Source organism: Ochotona princeps, chromosome 6 (genome assembly GCF_030435755.1).
Source record: "Ochotona princeps isolate mOchPri1 chromosome 6, mOchPri1.hap1, whole genome shotgun sequence".
Lineage (NCBI taxonomy): Eukaryota > Metazoa > Chordata > Mammalia > Lagomorpha > Ochotonidae > Ochotona > Ochotona princeps.
In genome coordinates, this window is record NC_080837.1 from 43,764,002 (window position 1) to 43,789,058 (window position 25,057).

At 42.5% G+C, this 25,057-nt stretch overlaps 1 protein-coding gene across 1 annotated transcript in view; it reads left to right on the forward strand.

The window, feature by feature from the left end:
- The window catches only part of RYR3 (ryanodine receptor 3), a 602,723-nt gene that overhangs the window by 431,651 nt on the left and 146,015 nt on the right, over positions 1 to 25,057 (forward strand). The window contains exons 34-39 of the mRNA XM_058666116.1: positions 5,819 to 5,905; positions 6,289 to 6,515; positions 7,404 to 8,211; positions 10,129 to 10,329; positions 15,613 to 15,715; positions 17,183 to 17,320. Coding sequence (XP_058522099.1) covers positions 5,819 to 5,905; positions 6,289 to 6,515; positions 7,404 to 8,211; positions 10,129 to 10,329; positions 15,613 to 15,715; positions 17,183 to 17,320 — 1,564 coding nt within the window. The remainder of the gene's footprint in view (positions 1 to 5,818; positions 5,906 to 6,288; positions 6,516 to 7,403; positions 8,212 to 10,128; positions 10,330 to 15,612; positions 15,716 to 17,182; positions 17,321 to 25,057) is intronic.

Genomic DNA, 25,057 nt, shown 5'->3' on the forward strand with positions numbered 1-25,057 from the left:
GTGTTTCCCTGTTTCATGGGACATGAACTTCCATAGAACTACTCAAGAAAGCCATCAATTCTACACAGATAAGTTTATCAGTCATTAACCGCAAGAAATCTTATTTATTCTTGATGGCTGGATAATCTTGGGAAAATATCACATATTGTATTTTCTTTTTGAAGTTTGGCAAGGCCTACTAAAAGCTTTGAGTAATGTTTTGGAAATACACCTGTCTAGCCAAGCATTTCTTAGATGATCTGTCCAAGAAAAGTGTTTCTAAAAGTTAACATCACATTCTGTGAATGTAGAATTAAAGATTGTCAAAGGAAGGCTATATTGATGACTTAAATTTATATGGTAAACATTCTTGACAATCCAAGTAAAGAACAGAGAATCACATGAATGGATAGACAAGTGTTATACAAAATGAAAGAAAGTGCTCACTTCCCTTAAACAGTCTGCAAAGTGGTTCACGATGGATAAATATCGGCTTATGAAGGAAAATAAAGGAATTCTTCCTAAGCGTCCTAGGTTTAACAAGTGACCCAACAGACATTGTGGTAACAGGAAAGCATAGGTGCTTTTGAGGAATAATAGGCAGAATGACATGAGATTTTTGCAGTTGATAGGGAGAAATTCATTTGGGATACTATGGAAGTAAATACAGGAAATGGGGAGCCAGTGAAGGTTTCTGAGCAGGCAATTGTGCAAATGGATAAAATTCCTGATTCTTCAATAAGTTCCAGATTACAGCTTCTGGTCTGAAAAATCTCTTGGCAACCCTTGGAGATGTAGGATCAGGTAGTGAGGAAACAGAGCGGCTAACCCAAATCTGAGAGCTTCATTGAGCATGAACAGGTGTGCCAGACCATCGCTTGGGACCTGCAAGAGCCTCCTGGTGTGGAGCCAGCTCCTTTGTGTCTCCAGCACCTCTTTCAAGAAAAAGGCCCTGGGACTGCCTCTCCTCCTTGGAGAAAGTGGAGTCATCACATGCACTTGGAAAAATATGGTCCAAGAGCCATGGTCCATCCCATTTCCATACTGCGGCCTTGATGGAGCCAGATGTTGAGGCAGAAAGTAAAGTATTCATCTGGAACTTTCTTGTGATCCTACCTCCTCCACTTGCCAAATCCCCCCGAGAAAATGTTTTATATATGTTACTGCATCCTTCAGAATTCATTAGCTTTTTCCCATTAACTTCTGAAATGAGTTTGACTAAAGGGTCCTCCCTGAGCTGCAGAAAACTCTGAAACATCAAATAACTTTAAAGTTTAGTTGGCCTTTGGAGGTCCAAAAGATTATTTAATTAAAAACAGAATGAGATGGCATTCATAACTGTTGTGACTGGCCTACCTCGGGGAAGTGTCCATGATGTCAAGGGAACATTTTAACTGAGAGGGCAGGCATCATGACAGTGCTACCCCACCTTGTATGGTAGTTCCTGACTGACACTGAACAAGTAAATTGTCCCCTTTGAGATTAATGTTGGCATCTACCTCCCAGAACACCTTCCAGGGCTGGGGAGACTTTTCCTGCCAAGGGCCATTTGGATATTTACAACATCATTCACAGAGCATACAAAATGATCAACATGAAAATTAGCCTGCTGTGGATATGGTGAATTTTGAGTCACCTGCAGTTGCTTTGGCAGGGCCAGAACGAATGATTTCATGGGTATCTTATGGTCTGTAAGCCATACTTTCCCTGTATCCTGCAAGTCTGACTCCATGCATCTCCATCCTGCCTACTCCACTCTGGAGTCCCAGTTCTTTGTGGTACCCTAAGGTGTGTTGCTGTGAGTGAGAAGGTGTCAGGGCTCTGTCCAGGGGCCCTCGGGATTCTCCTGCCCAGGCAGCCTCTTCTGTGAACCAGCAGACAGGAACATGTCCAGTGTGTGTCTGGCCTCCAGCACTGGGATCATTATTATTCTGAAGCTGTAACAGTTTTCATTTTTCAATTATCTCAAGAGGAACAGGCCAGCAATATTTATACACTGGCTTTCAATTCAGAAAGGACCTCTGGAACCAAAATAATGAGAGAATTCTCTCCAACAGTGTTTCTATACTTCCTCATTGAATAGTGCTATGCAATTCTGAAGACCTTTCTGTGTTGCATTTAATATAATCTGTACAGAAATGAGAAAAATATACATTCAAGAGTCATGCGTCAGCTGTGGCCACACCAGCCACATGGCTCTGAAAATAGGCTGGCTGTGAGATTCAGATTTATGAAAGGGATTAGCTTTCAATACAGACCAATTCCCATGCTTTGACCTTCACGCATGATTGGAAATAGAATGTCTGTTATCACAAGGACAAAATACAACAGACAGTGATTTTAAAAGGGGCGGGGGATACCTTAAATATAAAAACAAAAAAGGCAGGGATAGATCACAGCAACTCTGACTCTGGGCTTACTGCTCATTCCTTTGGAATGGAAGCTCCTTACTGAGAGATTAGTTCCTAAGGGCAGAGGCCACCTCTCACTGCTATATCCCCAATGCACAGAACAGTACCTGGCACCTAAGGAGTGCTTGCTGAATGTTTGTTGTCAGACTAATTGCCTTGGCTAGGAAATCACATGTATTTGTTTTTTGTTACTGCCCAATTAGTTGCCACAAAATTAGCAGCTGAAAGCAACATGTGCTATCTCTCAGTTCTGCAAGCTTGACTGGCTACTCAGATCTCAAAGCCAAAGTCAAGGTATCTTATGCACTGAGTCGGGCCCTCATCTGTGACCTCTGCAAAGAATCCATTTCTGGGCTTGTTCAAGTTTTTGGCAGAATCCACTTCCTCAAGGTCCTAGATGAGAGGGTTCAAAGCCCTTTTTTATGTTGCTGGTCATCTCTCTTCTCCCACAGGGTACCCACATCTCTTTTCATGTCTTCCCCTCCATCGTCTAAGCCCATAAGGGCACATCCAGTTCTTTTCATGCTTCTAATCTGACTTTTCCTTCTGCCCCAGCAGTAGAAACACCCCCCCTTGAAAGGATTTGTACAGTTAGTTGAAACCAACAAGGTCTTTTGTCTTAAGGTCACCTAATCATAAGCTTGACTTCTATATGCAAATCCCTTTTGCCCCATCACATAACATGATCACATGAGGAGCACTTGAGTACTGAGGGTTTTCTAGAATTCTGCACCCACACCACCAATGTTGTTTGTATCCACATGTATACTTTGAGTCTTCATTTTGTGTGTGCTACTGCTCTTCCTGTTTGAAGGTTACTTTTTGTTAATCATGCTGGGAGTGCGCTCCTCGGCATGGTGAAAACAAACCTATCCCAGGGCATCTGAAATACTTGGAAAGCACCTGTTTCCTTCAGCGAGACTTCAGGAGGGTTCTGGTGTTTGGTGGGATATCTGATGTAATTTACCAAGGACCAGTCTTGAATGACCTGAAAATTTACTGTCCTCTTCAGATGGTAGTTAAAGTGGTCCAGGCAGGATTTCTGTTGGCAGAGGAAGCCTTCCTATGAAAATATTCTCTCTTCCCTTAATTATGCACTCATGACCTTCCTGCTGCCCTGGGAGCTTTCTCAGCCACAAGAGCTCTGCTTGCTTGAAGTTTTGATGACATGAGGATGGCACTTGATCTGGATAGCTCACATAGGGTATTTGAGCAGTCTGCATGCCAGTCAGTTTATGGCCAAGTCAGAGCAGTATCAAATCAGAATTTCCTATTTATATCTCACAGCTGTAAACTTGCTTGGGGGTGAGAAATTTTCTTTTTCTGCAGAGGGACATTTGAATATTTATAACATCAGTGGTGGGCCATATAAAATGATCAACTTAAAAATTAGCCTGCTGTAGATTGACTGAATATCAAGTCCCTCCTACAGTTACCTTGGTTGAATCAGGCTAAATGATTCAGCAGGGCTTCTATGTGCCACGGGCAGGATATTCCCCACCCATGGGACTCTAGCACAAAGCAGATATGTAACAGAAATGAATAACCAGTTGTTGGGTGTGATTGACACAGCTTATGTCAGGCATAGCCATGACGTTCTAGCAGCCCGTGTCTGCATTTGGGTTTTATAGGCATTTATTCTTTCATATCACTCATAGATACATCCAACATCAAGTATAAACCAAATGTTGGTCTATGAAATGCAATCCAATGCTGGGCTCAAGTCTAGGATCTACAGCCTGATCTGTTTCAACATAACCAAATAACACTGGACCATGAAATCTTTAGATTTTGTTATATACAAATGGGTAATGGAAGTTTGTTATTTAAAGGGAGCTTGGAACACATACTCTGGCAGAAGTAAAACTCCTAAATTTTCTATTGTTACAGTAAAAGTGACTTCAAACATAGTTGGCTTCAGCTAACCCATTACCTAGCAACTTCTGTGGGTCAGGGATCTGGGTACAGCTAAGCTGGGGCCTTTGCTCAGAGACTCCCATGCTGCACTAGAGAGCCCCTAGAATTTCTTTTTCTGAGGCCCTCCCATGATACCCTGTGACAACATACTTCCCAAGATCAGCTGGGGAATCTGTATTGTTGATCCCTGGGATGGAGTTCTAGGTAATGTGATCTAGTTGAGGAAGTCACAGTCATTTACATTGGCCATATTCTGTTTGCTATAAACAGGGCACAGGTTCTCAGGAAGGAGGTTCAGCAGCAGGCTGACTCATTGGCACCCCTTTTGGGTATATCCAACATACTTTTCCTTGATTTATAGGTAAAATATTAGACTTTCCTAATGTCCACATTTGTTTAAAAGCAAAAGGTTTGAATTAACGGATTAAAGTCCCAGTGCATGAGTAGGCTGCATGCCTCTTTCCTGTGATCTTCCAGTGACTTGCCCTCAGAAGCCCTGTGGTGCAGGGGATCCAGATGTTGCTCCAAGTCGGCTCCTGCATCAAAGTGAGCAGGCAGTAAGTGGAGCATTTGATGATATAAGTAAATTAATCTATATATGTCACCTAAGATGCATTCAAAAGGCGGTGATTGAATCCCAGTCCTTTTGCTATAAGAGCTGGAGGTGCAGAGTGAGGAAATGGGTAGAGAGCAGCCTAGAGAAACCAAGATGAAGATATTTTTGGAGGGGGCATGAGCTTGGAAGACAATCTGTTAATCCAGAGATCTTCATGATCTCTACATATAGAGTAGCAGTTCTCAATGGGAGCTTTCTGTCTTCTCTGAGATACCTGGCAATGTGGGGAGATGGAGGTGGCTGCCACGCCTAAGATGGGTGTGGGGTGTGCAGCTGAAATGTCATAGACAAGAAGGCAGGGGTGATTTTCTGCATCCCATGTTTAAAAGGTCAACTCCCACCAAGAAAAGTCATCTAGCTCAAAAATGCCAGGACCGTGGAAGTTGAGAAACTGTTGAAAAGTCTCCTTGGGCTTGCCTGGCCCATTTTTATTTGCCCTCAGAAATAATCCTGAATCACCAACTCCACCACCATTATTATCTCCTATTGGCAGATGTGATGAATGGTGGTATTGACTAAGGCCAATGTTTTCTACTGTATAAAGAGTTTGTACCTTGTGTTCAGTGGTCAATAGCAGACGTGGAATTTGCTGGTGAGATAATGGCTCCTTACCTATGGCTGTCCTAAGAATAAGCTGTGGCTTCAAATATCTAAGATACAGAATGAAGGGATGTAAGATTATTTATTCCCCAGCGTGCAGACTATTTAAGGTGGGGAAGCAATCTCCACTAATAGATATCTGGTTTCTGAGAATTTTCTGAGCAATGGAGAATGACCAACTAGCCAGCTGTTCTCTTTCAACTAAAATTAAAATGAAAGACCCAGTGGTTTAGCAATCTGGGGGGAAAGTCTGGTTTAGCTCAGGGAAGACCTCTCAGCTTGCTTTTGCTTCTAGGTGGAGCCCAATACCAAAGTGTTCCCAGCAGTCTTCCTGCAACCAACAAGCACATCTTTGTTTCAGTTTGAACTTGGGAAGCTGAAGGTATTTGTCCTCTCATGTAATGATCATGATGGAGAAGGCAGCACTTCCTGTTTAAGGGTGGGATGGGGTGGAGGGAAATCTCAGGCCTCAGAAGAAGAGGCCCTCTCTTCTCATGCACTCCTGTGCCTGTAGATTTCAGAGGACAGACATGCAGCCTCATTTTCTCCTTCTCCAACCTTTTTGGTGTCTAAAGAATTTGTGCTTTATATCCCATTATGCAGGTCCTAATTAGTATTTGTAAGGACCACAGAGATCCCAGAATGCATCTTCTTTAATTCATACTAACGGTATTGGTCGTCATGGGCTGAGTGCATCATCTAACAACTGGGAATCTCCATACCGCATGTGCGCTTTCCTCTCTAATGCCTTTCCACTTTGCCTAGAATACAATGCCCTTGTCAGCGGCCATATTTAAGAGTGAAGAGAAGAACCCAGTCCCACAGTGCCCACCTCGGCTGGACGTGCAAACCATTCAGCCAGTGCTCTGGAGCCGCATGCCCAACAGTTTCCTAAAGGTGGAAACAGAACGGGTGAGCGAGCGCCACGGCTGGGTGGTGCAGTGTCTGGAGCCGCTGCAGATGATGGCCCTGCACATCCCAGAGGAGAACAGGTAATGGACGGGCCCGCGGGTAAAGGGGCAGGCCTCTGAGAAGCAGGTGAGACAGGACCAAGAAGCCCAGAAGAAAACTAGAAGCATCCTCATTGTATCCCTGTCAGGTGCACGATGATTGTTGATTTCCCCCATGACTCAGTTACTATTCTTTCTCTTCTCCACTTTTATTCTTCAAGCAGAAATGTCAGGAGATGTAATATGATGTGCTGGGATCTGGGAACATTTCCATACCTTTAATTAAAAACCAAGTGACCCTGAAACATACGTTGTGTTTGAGAAAAAGAGGGAGAATCAGGCATGCTCTTTCTTTTTGCTGTAAGAATCAGGCCCCTGGTCTCCCCTTATTACAATATGTTCTTGGATTATGCCCTGCATTCAACCCCAGAACCATTACTCTGCTTGTCTGACCTTGAGTAAGTGCTTCATGTACCCCAGGCCTTGGTCTCCTTATCCATACTATGAGAGGAATGCTCACACAAAAAGTTCCTGGGGGAAACAGACAAATGAGATTGAATAAGCAACATTTAGTATGGCTTCTACACATCAGAGGACCAGGCCCTCCTGTCACAGGAGTACTTGTTTTTCTGTTTTGTGATTTTGGCACTCTTCCTAATAACAAGAGCTTTCATACTGTGAGGCAGTGTCTTTTTAAGCCTTCTAGGCTTTTGAGAACCTGTAGTTAGGTATGATGGGTTACCAGGACCTGAGATGGGAAGGGAACTTAGAAAGGAATGGTTCAGAATGACAGGATGTGTGGCAGAGACTCCTAGATTCCTCCATCTTGTACCCATTCTGCCTTCCTTTGGACTGGGTGGAATCCCTTGAGACTCAGTCCTGATGATTCTTCTCCCCGATGGTGTGCTTGATGGCTTGTGTCATTCTCAGGTGTGTGGACATTCTGGAGCTATGTGAGCAGCAGGACCTGATGCAGTTCCACTATCACACACTGAGACTGTACAGTGCCGTGTGCGCACTGGGGAACAGCCGAGTAGCCTACGCCCTGTGCAGTCATGTGGACCTCTCCCAGCTCTTCTATGCTATTGACAACAAGTATCTGCCTGGCCTCCTTCGATCTGGTTTCTATGACCTGCTCATCAGCATCCACCTGGCCAATGCTAAGGAAAGGAAGCTGATGATGAAGAATGAATACATCATTCCCATTACCAGCACCACCAGGAATATCCGCCTGTACCCAGATGAGTCCAAGAGACATGGGCTGCCTGGCGTGGGCCCGAGAACATGCCTCAAGCCAAGCTTCAGGTTCTCGACCCCTTGCTTTGTCATGACCAATGAGGACCACCAGAAGCAGAGCCCTGAGATTCCCTTGGAGATTCTAAAAACAAAGGCACTGAGCATGCTGACAGAAGCAGTGCAGTGCAGTGGGGCCCACATCCGAGACCCTGTTGGCGGGTCTGTAGAGTTCCAGTTTGTACCTGTACTGAAACTCATCGGAACCCTGCTGGTGATGGGTGTGTTTGGCGATGATGATGTCCGGCAGATCCTGCTCCTCATTGACCCCTCTGTGTTTGGCGAGCACAGTGCAGAGACAGCGGAGGGAACAGAGAAGGAAGAAGTGACCCAGGTAGAGGAGAAGGCAGTGGAGGCTGGGGAAAAGACCAACAAGGAGGCCAGGAAGGAGGCTCCAATCAAAGGCTTGCTGCAGACCCGATTGCCTGAGTCCGTCAAGCTGCAGGTAATCCCAGGCAGCAACATTCAAGCTATGGGAGAGAGCCTTGGAGGAGAGACAGTGCAGCCTGGGAGTGAGCCTGGGGCTGATGCTGAAGGGATACATAGAGATGCTCAGAGAGACTGCTTTGGCACAGTGCTTGTTTCCGACATGGACTGTACTCCCTGGGTCTCGCTAAGTAACCCTTAGCAATAAAACAGATATGCTATGATTGTATCTGTAGTACAAGTGAGAAATTTGCCCTTATATCTTACCCTCTGGGCCCTAGGCACTTATGTGTGAGGTAACTGGAGTGTGGATAGAGCCTTGGCTATGGGATAATCTGAAGGAACAGGCTCACTCTAGGTTAATGGGCAGTATGCTCTGACCACCACGCTGACATGAACCTGCTGACCCAGTGTTCAGATAGCTGCCAGTCAAGCTAAGAAAGACAGTCCTGGTCTTGGATCCTTCCTCTTGGCTCTGTCAGTGTTGCCTAAAGCAGGCTTTCTGGGCATCAGTTTCAGTTAATGCACTAAGGACAGTGACTTCCAGACACTGAGAGAAGAGAAGTGAAGATGAATAGAGTCAGCTGCAGTAGAGTGAGTCTAGGTCAGCTAGCGCTGGATTGTGAGTCCTGCTTCTTGGCCACTTACTAGCTAAATGAACCTGCTAACTCAGTAGCCAGTCCAGAGTCCTCACTTTAATATTTGTAAGTGCTGGGTGATAATATGATAAAATATTCAAATTTCAGCAGTATGAAATATGTTCTATCATAAATATCCAATAGTTTAAAAAAAACCCCTGTAGAAGAAGCACTCTTGTTCTCTTGTTCAATGTGATAGGACTTGTAGGTTGGCAGTTAAAATATTGAGAATATAGGAGAAACATAACAAAATGTTTACTATCTTAAGCAATTTTTTGAAACATACAAACGTGTTTTCCCAATTTAGGCAAAACCTTTTCTTGAAGGTGAGGCCCCTGATGAGCACATGGAGTTCTTTCTTTTTCATGAGTGATCCAGGAATCTTACCTGTATGACATCTAGTCTGGAGGGTTTTTCTAAAGTAAATTTTGAATAACATGAGTATAGAATGTTCCTAGATGTTTATGCTTATTCCCTGTTTGTAGTTGTCTCACACGTTCAACAAGTTGCCTTTTGCAGATGTGTTCTTATTCAACTTAGTTTTCCCATTTAAAATGGGCTTATGTGATTTTTAATTAAATGAATAGCTATAGTCACAAGTCCAAGAGGCATAGGCTTTGGGCCCTGAATCACCTGGCAGGGGCAGAAATGAGCACATTTGCTGGAATATCCTGCCAAATGATAGTCTTCCAGACACGAGCAACATTTGTCATCTGACAATCTGGGGAACAGCTGTTAGTCACTGGAAGTGGTAAAGTGAGGTGGATTAATAGAACTGCTGCCTTAATAAAGGCATCAGGAACACATTGAAGGTTAATGGAGATGAAGTAGGCCAGGGCTTTGCATCACATCTGGAAAAGAGTGCGTGGTGGTTATGGTTATTATTAGTATAAGTTGTGACAGTAACAAGATGACTAATAATAACAGTCTCAAAAACAACCGAGCACAGAAAAACAAGGCAGAAGAGCAAAAACAATGGAAGATGATGAGAGAAGTAAATGTGATTTTTTGTCTATACTCCAAGACTGGAAACTGTAAGAAAAGGAGAGGATGCTCAGGGGAGTGGTTTGGTCAGCAACTTTTTGTTGTTGCCCAGGTCATCATGGTGAGGAGCTCATCTCTGTGTTCAGTCTGACTTGTAATAGTTTTATTTCTTGGTCCCACTGGAAGAGTTACTTTTTTCATGGAGGCTGGCCTAAGCCTCCATGTTGTCTGTAAAATGGGGGTGCCAGCAGCTTCACGGGTGTATATAAAGTGTCATCCTGTAGGCATATAAGCAACATCCCATTTCATTGCAGATGTGTGAGCTCCTCAGCTATCTCTGTGACTGTGAGCTGCAGCATCGGGTGGAAGCCATTGTGGCATTCGGTGACATTTATGTCTCCAAGCTGCAGGCAAATCAGAAGTTCCGCTACAATGAGCTCATGCAGGCCCTAAACATGTCTGCAGCCCTGACTGCCCGCAAGACGAGGGAGTTCCGGTCACCCCCCCAGGAGCAGGTGAGAGTCCCTCTCTTAGCCTCTACCCAGTCCTTAAAGAGGAACATGAATCCTACTGAGAGGGTACAGAAAACACTTATGGGGCCTGGAGCAACCTCAAAAGCAAGGCACCAGAAGAAGCTAACGACAGCTTGTACAAGTTATACCGAGTGGAGAGATAACCTATTCTAAAATGCACACAGGGCTTCTTCCTCCCCTCTCTCTCCTATCCATCCCTCTGCCATAAGTCAAAGACCAGGTGACTATTGGGATCCAGTTGTCCTCAGCAAGGACGCACTGTTCAGAAGAAAATCTGTCAACCTTCCCAGACATTACTGTCTATCAGAATGTAGTTAATGTGTCCTGACTTTTGTGCATGATCTCCCTCTTCTAAAGTGTTCAAACCTCCACACCCATGGGCTGAGACTCTCACAAAGCTCCTCTTAGCCCGGTAAAGCCTGGACAACAGAATCCTGTGCACGAATGAAGCATCTCTTCTGACGAGTTGGGTTGATTCTTGGGAGTACTTCATGTGTGATCATCTTTACCCAGATGGGAAAGCGTCTGTGAGAGGAGTCAGAATCCTGGTGGAAAGCTTCTAAATGAAGGAGGGACATCTTGTAGCATCATAGTTTCCATTTATTCACACGGCTCAGCAGCTCACTTTATGCCCTGCAGACTGGTTGGCCACTGTTCCATAAGTGTTAAAAAAAGAAAACAGATCTTTCAGGGAAGAAATTTTCTCTTTCTGAAATCAGATTTTTAGATCTTATATATTTTTAATAAGCAGCCTATTCATAAATTGTTCTCAGCATAATTACCACTATTTTATATTAATGGCTCCAATTACAACTTCATCCAATTATTTTTCCTAACTTATAGAGCATAGATATTTTTATCGGCTTAAAAATGAACTACATGTCTTAGCATTTAACAGATTTTTTTTGAATGATATTGCCCTTGCTGAAGACCGGGCAAAGATTATCATTCTTTTGCTAAATGCAAATGTGAAGACCTTTTGGATTGCTTAGAAAATGTGATGTGTGCTGTGCTAAATTCATGAGTGTGCCCTTTCTCTAGTCACCTCCCAAGAGTTACCCTTGAAGACTTCGCATATGTTGTAGGCATCTTTTAAACTGACAAAATGTGACTGTTCCCCTACTTGACTGAGCAATGGCTGGCTCTTTCATATATTTGTGAAGAATGGGAAGTCAGAATGATGGGATGAGTAGAACACAGGTGTCTGCTCCAGACCACAGATACTGCACTTGGCATGCCCACCACTTGCTGTATAGTCTTGGGCACATTATGTCTGTTTCTACAGTTCCAAAATGTAGATGCTTTTATCTGCTTCCCAAAGTTCTTGTGAGGTCCTACACCCTGTGATAATTCACTGAGGTCGCCCAATAGGATACCTGTCCTAGAGTTAGCCCCGCATACACATTAAGCACTATGGAAACTACAGTATGTCATTGTTCACGGAACTTGTCTGCCTCCCACCAGGACCTTTGTCCTCTGTCAGTGATACAATGAATAGCATTCACGCATGTTGTCTGGCATCTCTTTAACACAGACAGCGCTGGGAAAGCCCATCCCACACTGTCCTGAATGTCCTAGCTGTCACTATTCCTTTCCCTATTCTGCCTCCTGGCCTTCTCTTCTGCCTTCCCCAGGAACTCTGCCACCTCCTCTGTTAGTCCCCTGAGCAAACATTTCATAAATCTATAAGTCAAATTCTTCACGAATACTTCATTCCAGGGATTCTTGAGTAGACAACAGAACCACTTGAGCAATGCAGATTGCCTGATACCCCTGGGGTTTCTAATTCAATAGCTGCAAGAATTTGCATTTTTAGCAAGTTTTCAAGTAATGCTGACGCTAATGCTCCAGAACTAAGAGAGAAAAAGGCACACTACATGACGTGAAACCCAGCTATCCCCTTGGCCACTCCTCCAGGGTACATGAAACCCAGCTATCCCCTTGGCCACTCCTCCAGGGTACATGAAACCCAGCTATCCCCTTGGCCACTCCTCCAGGGTACATGAAACCCAGCTATCCCCTTGGCCACTCCTCCAGGGTACATGAAACCCAGCTATCCCCTTGGCCACTCCTCCAGGGTGCCCACTTCTAGGCAGCATCTACCCATAGGGTTCTCAGTATAGAAAAACATATGTTGTCATTGAAAGCTGTGGAAGATTTAGATCAATAGTGGAGATTAGAAATTCAGAGTCACTGGAATGCGTGGGAAGGAAGATATTTAAAGGATATCTTTCTACAGCTTTTGAGGATAAAATAGAAGTTGTCAGCTCTGAATATGTCTGAATATTCAGAAAACTGAAAAAGCATATGAGGGATATAACAAAGTGCAAAAGACTGTATACTAGGATTAGCCCCATGGTTGTTAGCAAAGAAGCCTAGCAACCAGAGCCAGCCATTCAATTCCAAAGGAACTTTGTTGGAGGGCATGACCCACAGCAGAAAATTCAGTTCAATCCGTCTTTCCGCTTCATGCCACACAGGCAGGAGGTCCAATGCTTCCTAAGGATTTCACCATTCAAAAAGTAAATTAGTTTTCTGATTCTGAAACTCAATCTTCAGATCTTACATTAATCTAATAATTGACTTATCAGTGCATATTTTTGATACAGTTACTTTAACTTCACTGAGAATTAACCAGAAAAAAATACTTTACTTTAGCACATTTTGTGGATTCTTTTAATAATAGAACCATTTTTGTAATAGAACCTTTAAATGAAGTTATTTCTAATAATTGGAAATAAGGTTCATGGTATAGTAAGATACAATATTTTCCAAACTAGGAATCCTTGCAGGAGAAAATACTTCTTGACCTTGTGTTGGGATTGCTGTAGCTGAGCCTACAATATACGAGCAACGTTACCTTCAGTTATTTCTTCACTGTCTCCAGATGTTCGCTGACCTGAGATTATGGCCTATAGGAAAAAGTCAGAGGTCCGAAAACTGGCATGAGAAATAAATGTTAGCTTTATGTCTACTAGACTCAGATAATATTTCTTTTCATTGCCATGTAAGCAGTAAAACAAGTGTCCAACTTTCACACCAGCAAGCATTGTACATTTTTCATATCACATAGTGGCTACAATGTTTAGGAATGCTGTCTGTATCCATCACTACTGCAAGGTCATTATAGCTATGAGATCTTTTATACAATTAATAAGGTGCATATATTACTATACCATTAATTTTTTCCTCTTTGTAACCCTATATGTTTTGTTTTTCATTATTTCAAATACTAATTTGAGAAACATCTCATAGTTTCTCCCAACAATGAAAGACACAAAACCAGTTAGGGATTGGGAAAGGTTGATTGACAGGTCCTCAGTTACATTTAAGAGGAGGAAAGAAGTTCTTGACTTCTGTGCGGTAGTGTTGATTCACTCTGTTTCTCTTTGAAATTACTAGAAAATAGCAGTTTGTGATGTTTGTACTATGAAAAAAGGTTAAATATTTAAAAAGGTAACTATATTTACTCTAGGCATTACACAAAGTATGCATATAAGAAAATATCACATGATATCCATAAATACATATAATTTTATCTCTGGTAACTTTAAAAATAACTTTTTATAATTTTTTAAAAATATATTCCTAAGAAAAATCTGTAACAGAAAGTGTAAATTGGCTATGAAACACAAGCCTGCATATAATAATAATTTTAAAGGCCTTGTAAGCAAAATTGAAAGGCCATTACAAACTGGAAAATATAGCATGAAAAGTTAAAAGTTGAGAAGTATTCAAGGAACTCACTGATTAATTTCTTTTAAAAAAATCCCCAATAGAAAAATGGAAGAATAACATGCTCAGGAAATTTTAGAAGTCTAAACCAATGTAGATCTTTGTTTTTGGAAAAACAAAGTTCAACCTTACCAATTAAATGCAAATTAAAGCAACAGGGATATGATGTTTTTCATCCATAAAATTGGAAACTGGTTGAAAATATGTTAACTCTCATTACAAAGTAATACATTCTGGTATATAAATCTAGTAATGATGTGAATTGTTGTGAGCTTTCTAGAGTACAATTAGGCAATTCATATCAAAAGCCAATAAAATGTCCAAACCTATAAAACGGTCATTTCACTCCTAGGACTTCATCTTTTTTTTTTTTTAAGATTTATTCATTTTATTACAGCCAGATATACACAGAGGAGGAGAGACAGAGAGGAAGATCTTCCGTCCGATGATTCATTCCCCAAGTGAGCCGCAACGGGCCGGTGCGCGCCAATCCGAAGCCGGGAACCAGGAACCTCCTCCGGGTCTCCCATGCGGGTGCAGGGTCCCAATGCATTGGGCCGTCCTCAACTGCTTTCCCAGGCCACAAGCAGGGAGCTGCATGGGAAGTGGAGCTGCCAGGATTAGAGCCGGCGCCCATATGGGATCCCAGGGCGTTGAAAGCGAGGACTTTAGCTGCTAGTCCACGCCGCCGGGCCCTAGAACTTCATCTTAAGAAAATGATCAGGGACCAATGCTCTGGCTCAACAGGCTAATCTGCCAGCACTGGCATCTCTCTGTGGGAGCCGGTTCTAATCCCAGCTTCACTTCCCACCCACCTCCCTGCATGAGCAGTGCATGGAGGCCCACGTCTTTGAGCCCTGCACCTGTCTGGGAGACCTAGATGAAGCGGCTGCCTTTGAATTGGCTCAGCTGCAGCCACTGAGGCCACTTGGGAAGTGAACCAGTGAATGCAAGGTCTGTCTTTTAAGCAAATATAAATCAATTCTTAAATTATAAAAGAAAATTATCAGAGATATTAACAAAAATTAGTAAAGCTTAAAACAACTTTGTAAAAGCAAAAATGGAAACAGTTTTATAACTATAAATGTTATTCACCTTATAAAATGCAATTTGAGGATGCAAGTAATAAAAATATTAATACAATTAGAAGCAGGTTAAGAAACTATCCAAGATAAATTAAGCAGAAAAATCTGGTTCTCAGAAAGTACAGCTAGAATATGATCCAAATCTGTGTATGAACACCTAAAGTCAAGAGGATATTCCCTAGAATGTTAACAGTGGTTATCACTGGGTGGTAAAATCATGGCAGTTTCTTCAAGTGGTCTTTAAATTTTGTACAACTCATGAAAGAGCTTTTACAATCAGAAAAAGAAAAGCTACTTTAAAATGCCAGCTGCTTTTACAATACACACACACACACACACTCTCTCTCTCTCTCTCTCTCTCTCTCTCTCTCTCTCTTACTTGCTTGCTTGACATTGAAAACCAATTAGCCATTCTCCTTTTGTACCCCGCCCATCCTGCGGCAAGATCAACATGCTGCTCAACTTTCAACTGGGAGAAAATTGCCCCTGCCCAGAGGAGATCCGGGAGGAGCTGTATGACTTCCATGAGGACCTTCTCCTTCACTGTGGTGAGCAGCTGAGACACTGTGTCTGTGGCGTGGAGTAGGTGGCGGTTGCAGGGCGCTTCACGCAAGATGCCGCTTAGGGGCATTCACATTCAGGGGGCTTGAATTCAAGGCCTGGCTCTGCTCCTGACTCCTGCTTCCTAATAATGGACACCCTGAGAAGCAACAGGGGATGGCTAAAGTACTTGATCACTGAAATCTGCATAGTCTTGACATGGCTCTAACAGGCTTTTATAAGTTAAGGCAGAGTAGATAGTTAAGGCAGAGACAGGAGTGCTGGGGGACTGGTGCTTCTCTCTCGCTCTTGCTCTTTGCCTCTCAAATTAAAAATGAGTAAGAATTGTTTCAAGAGAGAGAAAGAGAAAACTGCCCATGATTCCTTCATTATGAAACCAATGTGATAATGGGAGGTTATTTTTGCATTTAAAGTTATAATACAAAATTTTCAAAAAAAAGACTTGATCCCAACTACTCGGGTCAGCGAAGAAATAACCCTGGGGAAAGTATGTGACTACAATTCCTTATGCCTAGCAGACATACTGTGGAGATAGATATTAAAGAGAGCGAGCACACCAGACACAGTGTAGAGTGTAAGGAGGAATCTATTACAAGTTTGGTGGTGGCAGCTCCCACTATACTCCCGGAACCACTGCACCCAATGGCTGAATTAAGCTCCCATTTAATCATTTTAGGGTGTACGCAATGCAGCTCATCCAGTCAACTCAAGTGGTACACATTACAAACCACCCAGTCAGCTTAAGTTCACATCTTAAGCCAGTCAGCTAGAAGTGTGTTTACAGAAGCATATAGCTGCGGTTAGCTGTGCTGGAGGCTTACTCAAGGAACCAAAATGGAGTCACATCTGCCCACTGCTTGGGGTGCTATCACCCAGGCACCCCCTATCACATAGAGAGGGAACAAGTTCCTCAGAGAAACAAAGAAGATGGTGATTTTTCTGTAAATTTTAATTTACTTAGAGTTAAGTAGTTACAGCTCTGTTCCCAGAGGAGCCGTAATCTGACCCCCTTGATTTTTAGCCGTTCCCCGACTCTGTGTATGTGAGAAGGGCATAGTGCCCTCTGCCCTTCAGAATTCAATTCAGGTGCGCAATCTCTGCCTTAATTCACACCTGCTGGTTGTTAAGTGGATCTCAGTATTCTTGTCACATGTTCACAAGGGTTGATGCACAGGTGATGGCTGAACTTTTCATCAGGGTAAGTGCTCAATTTCTGTAGATACCGAGAGCCCTTTTAGGTTAGAAAAAGTCATTTTGAAATGAAAATTACATGATGGTCTTGTATGTAGAAATAATCCTTTTAAAAATTTTGCAGAAGATGTCATATAGATAATATGCATGGAAGGCTGCCTATAAAGTTCCAAACAGAGGAGAAATGCAATTTTTATGTTCTTTTTAATTCATGGTGGTCATGTCCTGCGCTGGGATTTTCATTCTGCTTTGTGGCTTCCTAGGGGTTCCCTTGGAGGAAGAGGAAGAGGAGGAAGAAGACACCTCCTGGACAGGAAAGCTCCGCACCTTGGTATATAAAATCAAAGGCCCTCCTAAGCCGGAGAAGCAGCAGCCAACAGAGGAAGAGCAAAGATGCCCTAGTAAGTGACAGTGCCCCAACCCTGTGCCCCCCCAGGTCTTGACTAAGGCCATTGCCTCTCTAACAAATCCTGTAAGACATATATGGACTGCTTAACTTCAAAGGAAGCATCTGAGAAAAATGTTCTCACTTCTGGTAGATAGTGTTATGTACTTGGAACTCTGTCCCACCTCCCTCTGTTGAAAGAACTTTCAGACCATTGTGAAACTTGAGGTAGCCCCTGGTATCAGCTCTTACTGTCTACTTAGAAATACAAGCTAACAAATTCCTGTTCTTGCTATTTTTCCTTTTGTATTTCTAGTCTTTTTCTCTTAACCATTTTTGTTTCTTCTTGTTTGTGGTTCCTGAACTTAGAAAGTTATTTCCATGAGGAAACAGGCAAGCAAGTTTATAAGGAAATAAGGTGTGAAGTGTTGGAAGAGGTTGTGTTTTCACTGTGCTTTTGATAATCCTGCAGAATTTGACTTTCGTTCTGTTTTTTTTAAGAAGTACTGAGTATTGTCCAGATTTATTTTCCTAATCTTTATGTAATAGATGACTCCTACGATTTCAAGCCTTGTTGAAACAGAGCATAATTTGTTCTATTGGCAGCTGACTGACTCTAAACCATTAACATTTCAAGAGTAAGATTGTCCGAATATTGTGTGTAATCTATCTGCTACTTGCTGTAGAGTCTGCCAATTTATCATTGGTGTAGGGAAGGAACTTCCTAGCTGTAACATAGTTGCCTTTTATCTTATTCCCAATTCCCATCCATCCTGGAACACACATTCTCATCACAAACTAGAGCAATAGACTGTCAAGAGATGATTGGTTTGTCTGAAAACACTACTTTGGGTTTTATCCATCTTATGGCCCTTATATATTGACCTTTCATCTTTGTCAGAAAAATCTCAGAAGGGGGTGAAGCTTCGCAATTTGTCAGCAGAACTGTTGAAGCTCAACATGAATGCACAGGGGACCTGGCAGTGGCAGTCCTTGGTCAGTCCTAGCATTCACCATGGGAAGGCTCGGTCTTCAGTGACGACATGCCATAAGGATTCTAAACACACACACACATAGACACAGTGAGTTTAGATGCTCTCTATGGTTACATCCAAAGCATAGCTGGAAAAAGGTGGCCCTTAGTTACCTATATTCGCCACTAGGAAATTGTTTTGAAAGTGAAGGATGCTTTATGAACTTTATAACAGTGGGTGTGTCATGATTTGTTGCGGGGAGCTTGTGGGAAGAGGGCTTAATACAGAGGCAAGGCTGCTTACCATTTCACTCAGAGAGAATCAGCATCTACCTCTTTGAAGTCTCCGTAACTCTAAAAATCACATTCAGACCGCTGGTCTCAGGCGGATTCAGCATATTCTGTCTGGATAGAAGGTGCACACCTGAGAAACCAACCATCCCCATCCAACCAGGCTCCCCTTTTGTAGTAAAGTTATGACATTCAAGCTTTGTGTCAAAACAATTCTATTCTAAGAGCCCAGAAGTACAAGAAGTAGTGGACAAAGTGATTAAAACGTGTCTGGCTGTCAACATAGGATTTCTTCTGAGTGTTCAGTGAATGGACCCTTTGACTCAGTTGATATTTTTATAAGATATATTCATTTTTTTTATTGCAAAGACAAATATACAGAGAGAGGGGAGACAGAGAGGAAGATCTTCTGTCTGATGATTTACTCCCCAAGTGGCAACAATGGCCAGAGTTGAGCTGATCGAAAGCCAGGAGCCAGGAGCCTCTTCCGGGTCTCCCACATGGCAGATTGTTTGGAATGGTTCAACTACTGTGCTCCAAAATATATTTATAATTTGATAAATGGGGATAATATTTTCGAGATGATAACCAAGAAACAATAAGGGCTCAAAATCCTGTAAATTGATAGTAACTCCGTCCATGTTGTGGCTTGTCTTATTTTTCTCACGCTTGTATTTGATAAAATCGGTTTACATGATAGTAGTAATATTTTATAGTGAGCTGACGATTTATCAACTGTTACACATAATTTTGTTTGTTCTTTTTGTGTAGAAAATGCAAGGAATATTTGTTCATTGATTTATTCTTTCCACCCATAGCTGATTCCCCTAGGTGACTGGTTGTTACCGGGCCAAGGTAACTTAAGTGAGTAAAGCTGTAACTTGGGCCCGGGTCTTCAGACTCTTTCCAGTGTACTGTGCTCTTCCATTCAAAGCCCTGAAGCTTTCCAGTAAGCTTGCTAACATTATGTCATGAGCCCTGTATTAGTCAGCTTATATTGCTTTATTATTGGGCAATTGTGTTGACAGGCACGGAGTTGGGGAAAATGGGCTTACTATTGTTGAGCTCCATTAAGGTTGCAGGAAGATTTTTTTTTTCATACACAGTCTCATTTTTGGATAATCTCGCATAGCAGACAAAGAATGAATCATTAGTCCTGGTTTAGAGGTAAAGAAATGCAGGAATCGAGGTGTGAAATGGCACCCTGCATCACAGGTGTTAAAGCAGGAATCCAAACCCATTGTATTTGGCTCCTGGTCCAGAATTTCACAGTGATAAATGCTTAATGTTTTCCGCAGTCTTTCTAATCAGTGCCAAGCCCGCTGTTGGATAACCTGTTAGCAAGAGGTAAGAGAATTTAGTTCTCATGATAGAATTTAACATCGATTACCTACTTTGTGCCAAGGGCTAAACTAGGTGCTTTACATTTTCTCATTTGATTTTATCCTTGCAACAAGCAACTGAGTATAGTGGCCTACAGATTCCCATTTTCATATATTGGACAACTAAGTCTGATAGAAGCAAAATAGTTTGAATGAGGTCTGTAACAGTGACAGAGGCCAGAATTTGAATCACGCTGTATATCTAGGGTCCTTGCTATTTCTAGCAATGATACAACAATGCCTAGAAAGAGAATATGGGGGTGGAGGACTGGGACAAGAAAGTATAGATATTTAGGATAAATGGCTTGTAGCTTGCTTTATAATCACTCTATTCTCCATATTGTGTAGACATAAAAACTAAAATTCCAGTGGAGTCCCTTGCCAGCAAAGGCCTCAGGTCCACTAGTCCCTGGTGTCCTTCGCAGCCTCATCTCAGTTTCATCTTCATTTTGAGTTTCCTCCCTCACCTATCTGCAAACATCCTCTGTCCTCTTTTTTTTTTCCCCCCTTTGTCATCGTTATTGGTCATTTAATCACCTGGATGTTTTGAGAAAGCGATTATGAGGCTGCTTGACTGATTTCAAGAACAACAGGCTAATTATCTCCGGAAGATGGATGTGACCCCAGGGGGCGATAGAGAAGGATTGGCAAAATCCATCTGCAGATGCTGGCGTGCAGTTCTGCTGGTGGCTTGGCGAAGATGCCTGTGTCCATTAGGGAGTGTCCAGCTGGCTAGAGAAACCATCTGATTTGATGGTTGTCTCTGCCCTTACAGGTGCAGAGGCTCTGGCAAAGGTAGAAAACCAACAAGGAAGGGAAACAAATTTAGCAGAAGAATGCAACTGCCAGATAATTACCTAAACAGAACCTGCCCTGAGAGCTAGGTCTAGGGCTGCCAGGCCATGATGACTGGGGCAATTCACCAATTGCGGACAGAGTCAAAAGGCTTGGCTTTCTGGGCAGCTTCCTTGCACAGCTCTCACAGCTGCCTCTAAAGGACACCTGTTTACAAGAACCTGGCTTTATTTAATTGTAGTGTTTTGTTTTGTCGTGTTTGTTTTTTGCCTAAGTAAAAAAGAGTTAGGGTTAGGTAATAAGGGCCATCATCATTGGGAAAGCTAAGCCTCTGCTATTTTGTCATTTTTATTCTAACTTAACACTTATAAAGATTGAATGATAATGCAAACACAAACTTTAGTGTTTTGTAGGAATTGGTGATTGTTATTATAATGAGAAGTAGGATGTTTAAACCAGCAGTTTGAACTTGTACCTTTATTTCAGAGCCAAGGAAGCCAATATAGAAACAAACAAATATATGAGTCCAAAAGCTAAATACAGAGCTAGGATGTGTTGACTGTGGTGTGTGAACTGGGACCAGCGCCAAAACCATCTTCATCCTTGGGGATCTGGCTGCTAGTGCCTATTCTCTGTGTCCTGATGACACAGAGTAAGCAGAGAAGTTCTCGCCCCTCTAAAACAGTGCTATAGGTAGCAGACGTTGAGCCTAGCAGTTAGAACTCAGGTATTTCACATCAGAGAACCTTAGTTTGATGGCCAGCTCTAGTTCCTGAGTCAATTTTCTTGTGTACCCTACAAGACAATGGTGGTAGAAATACGAGACATAGGATACCTGAATTGCATTCCTGGCTCCCAGCTTTGGCCCTGGCTGCAATCCTTTCTGTTGCCAGCATTTAGGGATGAGGCAGTAGATGAGAATGCTCCTATAATGTCCCCCCCACCTGATAATTTTTTTGAAGTTTTTAAGAACAATCCCCCAAGATGATCTTTGTTTTGCTGCAGGAGCATTGTAACTTTGCAGTGATCCTGACAGCATCTTTGTTCTAGTGAAATGAGCTAAATTGGTACCAACTGCACAGGCTGGACCAGAAGGGCACTGGGGAGGCACAAAGAAATACACAGGATGAATTTTTAGAAAATTCTCCTTGAAGTCAATGGATTTAGCTCTCTCCCCAACCTTCTCTGCTAATAAAAAGTAGATGCTGAATGACTTTGTAATTCAGATCTCAGATTTCTGCCATAGAGGGAGCTCTGAGACACAGAATGCGGAGGGCTTGAAGGCTACCCCAGCAAATCTCGCCAATAAATCTTGAGAGTTATACAGTGCCATTAGACCCTTGACAGTAGGTGACTCCTCTCTGCACCAACCATCATGATAGTTGTTCAAAAGACTACTGAGTTTGCATAGCTAATCTCCGTTCCAGTGGTCAGTGGTTTGCACGAATACTTTGGTTAAAGCCACCTTACCCAACCTGCTCAGGAACCACTGGAATTTTCAGAGTTTATATTTTATCTTCAATCTCTGGTTTTACTATTAGGAAAAGCAGACCAGATCACATCAAAATAGGATATTAAAAGGTGATAGTAAAATGCCTTGTCCCCATCAGTTTAGCCCAACAAACCCAGTGGTTTTAATCAGCCACTTTAATAAATTAGGACAACCCTTTAAAAAGTCCAGTGAGCTTGAAGTATACATAGAATCTTAGCATGCGAACTCCAAAGAAGTTAACTTCACAGAACTGGACAGACACACAAATGTAGAGTCACACAACCAAAGCTGGATCATCATCCTACCCTGCCCTGCCCTGCCCTGTCACACTTCATTTTCTTCAATGGGAATCTTGTGTTGCTAATTCTGTTGGTGAAGAAATCAATCCCTAGTTGAGAATCAGAAAAATCAGTATAGTTTGATCATTTCCAGGATGTAATTTCTGAATTTATTTCATTGTTGATGAAGAGGACATCTAGACAGTGCAATAAGAAAAGTATGGAAGATAACTGTCTTCTCAGTTTCATGAAGCAACTGAAAATGGGTCGAGATGGTGAGGCAGGTGGATAGATTTAGATTCTAGCAGCTTGCGTTTGCATCCTAACTGTGCCATTTACTAGTTGTGAAGTTTGGCAAGTTTTATAACCTCTGTATTTATGCTTCAGTTGTTTACAGAATGAGAGCAATGATAGCTCCTACAACATAGGGTAGGGGTAGGGAATATAAGCACTCAGTAAGATGGTGTTCAGTTCAAGTTCTGGGCCCTGAGAGTTTTTTATATCTCAGTAGAGTTCCTCTTAGAAATGAGATTGGATCTGAGAAACCTGGGCTATAAGGTGGAAAGGCAACAACCTAGGCAAAAATCAGGCTTGTGTTGAGAGGGGAAAGACACAAGTGGTGCTCGGTACGTGGTCAGTAGCATTCGTTCTGTGTAATGGTTATCATCCTCAGCAAATTTAATTGACTGGGGTTTTGTGAAGATGTAGCCATTTCTAGCCCTTGATGTTCCCAGGGTGAGTGGGGACAGTGAACTCGAAAGAGCTGAAGAGAAGGCTGCCTGGGATGTGTATATCCCACCTGAGAGGCTGCAGCGGCGGTCTGGTCAGTGCTTTGTGGGTTCAACATTGGTTGTACCTTTACAAGAACTCTGAGCAGACTGCTGTAGACTCGGTAGTCCTGTCTTTTACTCCAGTTTCCTGAGCAGAATATAAGAAACAACCTGTTGTCAGTTCAGCTTTTTGGGCACTCCTATAGTATGGTAGTTATGTCATTGAGACTTTCCAGTGGCCTTTCAGAAAAGAATCAAATGCCCTAAAGCCAGGACTTAATTTTTTTAATGTATGTTTGTTTGTTTGAAAGACAGTTGTAAAGAGAGCAAGCAAGATCGTCCATCTGCCAGTTCACTCCCCAGATGGCCACTATGGCCAGGGCTGGGCCAGGCTGAAGCCAGGAACCAGGAGTTTCATCCAGATCACTCATGTGACTAGCAGGGTCCCAAATGCTTGGGCCATCTCCTGTTGCTTTTCTCAGACCATTAAGAGGAAGCTATATTGGAAGTGACACAGCCAGGGCATAAACCAGCACCCATGTGGGACGCAAGTGTCATAGGAAGGGCCTTTACCTGCTATGTCATGACAGTCCCTACCTCAGCCAGAATGGATAATTTCCCAGTTGCTGCTATGACTATCAACTTCATGGTACAACCAAGAACACAAACTGCATACCATTCTGGAAGGAGTTCACAAAGCTAAGACTGATTTATAGGAGTACATCTGTATGGAGCCGCAATGGGACAGTTCATTGTCTAGCCTTTCTTAATTTCAAGGGTTCCTCCTTGCCTCCTGCATTCTTGGACTAGTGTGTGGGGCCCTCTGCAGTGGGATTACTCTAACCTCTGTATCAGTCATCACAAATCATTTTCTGAGTCAGACACCCCTGCCTCATTATTAAAAGACCTTGTGACTGCATTGGGCCTGGACAATCCAGGAAAATCTCTTCATCCTGAGGACCCTAACATAATCACATCTGCAGATGTCGCTTTACTGTGCAAGGCAGTATCCATAGTTTCTGGCCATTAGGAGATAGTCCACTTTAGAGAAGCCTTCTACAAAGAGGGGGGAAAAAGCAGAAATTGAAATACACTTTTTTTTATGCTTGGAAATGATCCGGATCACTTATAGCATACCACAAGGACAATTTTTAATCACTTGGACTTCAAAGGTAAGTGTATGTAGCATAGATGCGCGTAACTATTTTTCTTTTACATTGTAACATGAGCATTTTAAGTCATTTTCTAGGTTTAATCTAAGTGCAGTCCAATATCATTTGGTCCTCCTCCATGTTATTGAAAGACTTTTTGTTACAAATTGACCCAGACTGAAAAATGTGGGATGTATAACTGGCAGGGATTTGCTTTGCCAAGGACGATCACTTACTCTATAATAGTAAGCATAGTAAGTGGCCTGTTGATGACCACTTGGACTGTAGCCCAAAATTGGAAGAGAAAAGATTCTTTTCTTTGACAGCCTGAAAGCATAAAGCTGCTAAGTATAGGACTGGGCCTTGGTGGTGGCAAGCATCTCAAAGCTGGTGATTTGACCTTTAAAATAGAGATACCAACTATGCTAAATAACTCCAGAGAATTTTTCTGTAAAGATCACACATGGCAGATTCAGGGTCCTGGAGTTAGAGGAACAAGTTACAAAATGGCCTGCGGATAGAAGTAAACAACTTAATAAAAATACTGGGCTCCTAAACTTATATACTAAAAATAATCTGAATTTAAATATGTTTCAATCATCTGTTCTTACATGGAATATG